The sequence below is a fragment of the Apis dorsata genome, unplaced genomic scaffold (genome assembly GCF_000469605.1).
Source record: "Apis dorsata unplaced genomic scaffold, Apis dorsata 1.3 scaffold_1182, whole genome shotgun sequence".
Taxonomy (NCBI): domain Eukaryota; kingdom Metazoa; phylum Arthropoda; class Insecta; order Hymenoptera; family Apidae; genus Apis; species Apis dorsata.
Genome location: NW_006264279.1, coordinates 34,400 through 36,124, shown reverse-complemented (window position 1 = coordinate 36,124; position 1,725 = coordinate 34,400). Strand labels below are relative to the sequence as shown.

The window sequence follows — 1,725 nt, the reverse complement described above, 5'->3', positions numbered from 1 at the left end:
TATATATATATATATATAATTTTACTATTTATAGGAACTTCATTCTACATGCAAAGCAATGCAAGAACGAGTTGTTGATTTAATTGGAAAGTTGGCTCATGATGAAATGACAGCAGAATTATTACGTATAAATGATGAATTAAATAATTTATTTTTGCGTTATTCACGTTATACAAAAAACAAGGCTGTTGCAGCAAGTACTATTTTGGCACAAACAATTGGTCATCCACACAATATAGATTCTGCTTTATCAATTAATAAACAAGAAGCTGATTCTCTTATTGACTTATCTGATGAAACTGATGCTTTGGAAAAAAAAATGACAGAAATAGGTAATTAATGACAGAATAGATATTATATTTTAATACATAAACAACATTTGCAATTCTTTAATTTAATTAATTACATTATATTAATTAAATTATAGGTATATCTGATAATATTGAGAAAAATAGAATAGACAGAAAAGAGAAAAAAGAAGGTGATAATGATGAATTTGATATGTTTGCACAATCACGAAATACATCTTATGAAACTATAAAGAACAGGTTTTTAATATTAAATTAATATTAAATTAATTTTAATTTTTTAAATAATTATATATATATTATATATATATACAATTATTTTATTAAATTTTTATTTATTTTTATTATAGTGGTAGCAAATATGAGGATAATTTGGAGCAGGTGAGCGGAGGAAGTCTCAATACAGCGATTCTCAATCGCAATAATCCTAAGTATCCCCAGCAGACTGCTTCTACAGTTGCTTCTACTACCGCTACTTCTGTGCGTAATTCCTATTACACTAATAATTGCTAAGCATTTAATCAATATAAGTACTAAAAAAATAAGATTATTATAAATATTAAATTTATCAAAAATTTAATTATACATTATCATGCAAAAATTATATCTTTGTATAATATATATAATTTAGTTATGAATTTGTACTATGAAATTAAAATTATCCTGATAAAGGTAAGAGAAAAAAAGAATATAATATTTATTAAATTTGTAATATTGAAACATATTCTTATTTATTTAGTAGATTTAATTAGTCACTGCTTTTATTGATTGCTTTCTGCATGAAGTAAATTAATTTTTTCTTATGTTTCCTTTTGCTTTATTTTTGCCTATATTATGCATATATTTACATATATTTTTTATTTTATTTGATATGTTTATTTTTATTTTTTTATTTTTTTTAACATTCAGATGAACCGGGAATCTGAATTTAATGAGATGGCAGCCTGGTTAGATCATACGGTGAGTTATTAATAAAAATTAATTTAAGAGTAATATAATAATGAATATTATTTTCTCCAATGTGTTTATTTTAATAAATTAATTAAAAATATTAAATTATATTTAGTAAATATTGAAAAAACTTTTATTCTTTCTGTTCAGCCAGGAGCACATGGTGATCAAGAATCCTTAACATCGTCCGAGTTTGAGCGTTTCTTAGCAGAACGAGCAGCTGCGGCTGAAGCTTTACCAACATTACCTGCAACTACTACTAATACTGGAAGTACTACTAATTCTGAAAACTCTAACATTCAACGCCAAATTAATAAGGATCAAGATAAATCTTTATTTGCTCTTTAAATATAATTTTCATATTTACATTCTAGAAAACAGATGGAAATTAAATTTGTTCTGTTTTGATCATCAAATATACATTCTAATAAATCAATGCTTCTAATAATGATTCTAATATTAGGAA

General features: G+C 24.0%; 1 protein-coding gene across 3 annotated transcripts in view; it reads left to right on the top strand.

Moving 5' to 3' along the window:
* The window catches only part of LOC102678476 (TOM1-like protein 2), a 4,059-nt gene extending 2,364 nt beyond the window's left edge, over nucleotides 1–1,695 (top strand). Inside the window, exons 5-9 of one of the 3 annotated variants that reach the window (XM_006624913.2) lie at nucleotides 35–332; nucleotides 428–548; nucleotides 659–689; nucleotides 1,218–1,268; nucleotides 1,410–1,695. In XM_006624913.2, the coding sequence (XP_006624976.1) occupies nucleotides 35–332; nucleotides 428–548; nucleotides 659–689; nucleotides 1,218–1,268; nucleotides 1,410–1,607 (699 nt within the window). In that variant the 3' untranslated portion in view covers nucleotides 1,608–1,695. Of the gene's footprint in view, nucleotides 1–34; nucleotides 333–427; nucleotides 549–658; nucleotides 789–1,217; nucleotides 1,269–1,409 lie in introns of all 3 variants that reach the window. The other 2 variants (XM_006624911.2, XM_006624912.2) reach the window with 2 other exon arrangements.
* The last annotated feature ends 30 nt before the right edge of the window (nucleotides 1,696–1,725 follow it).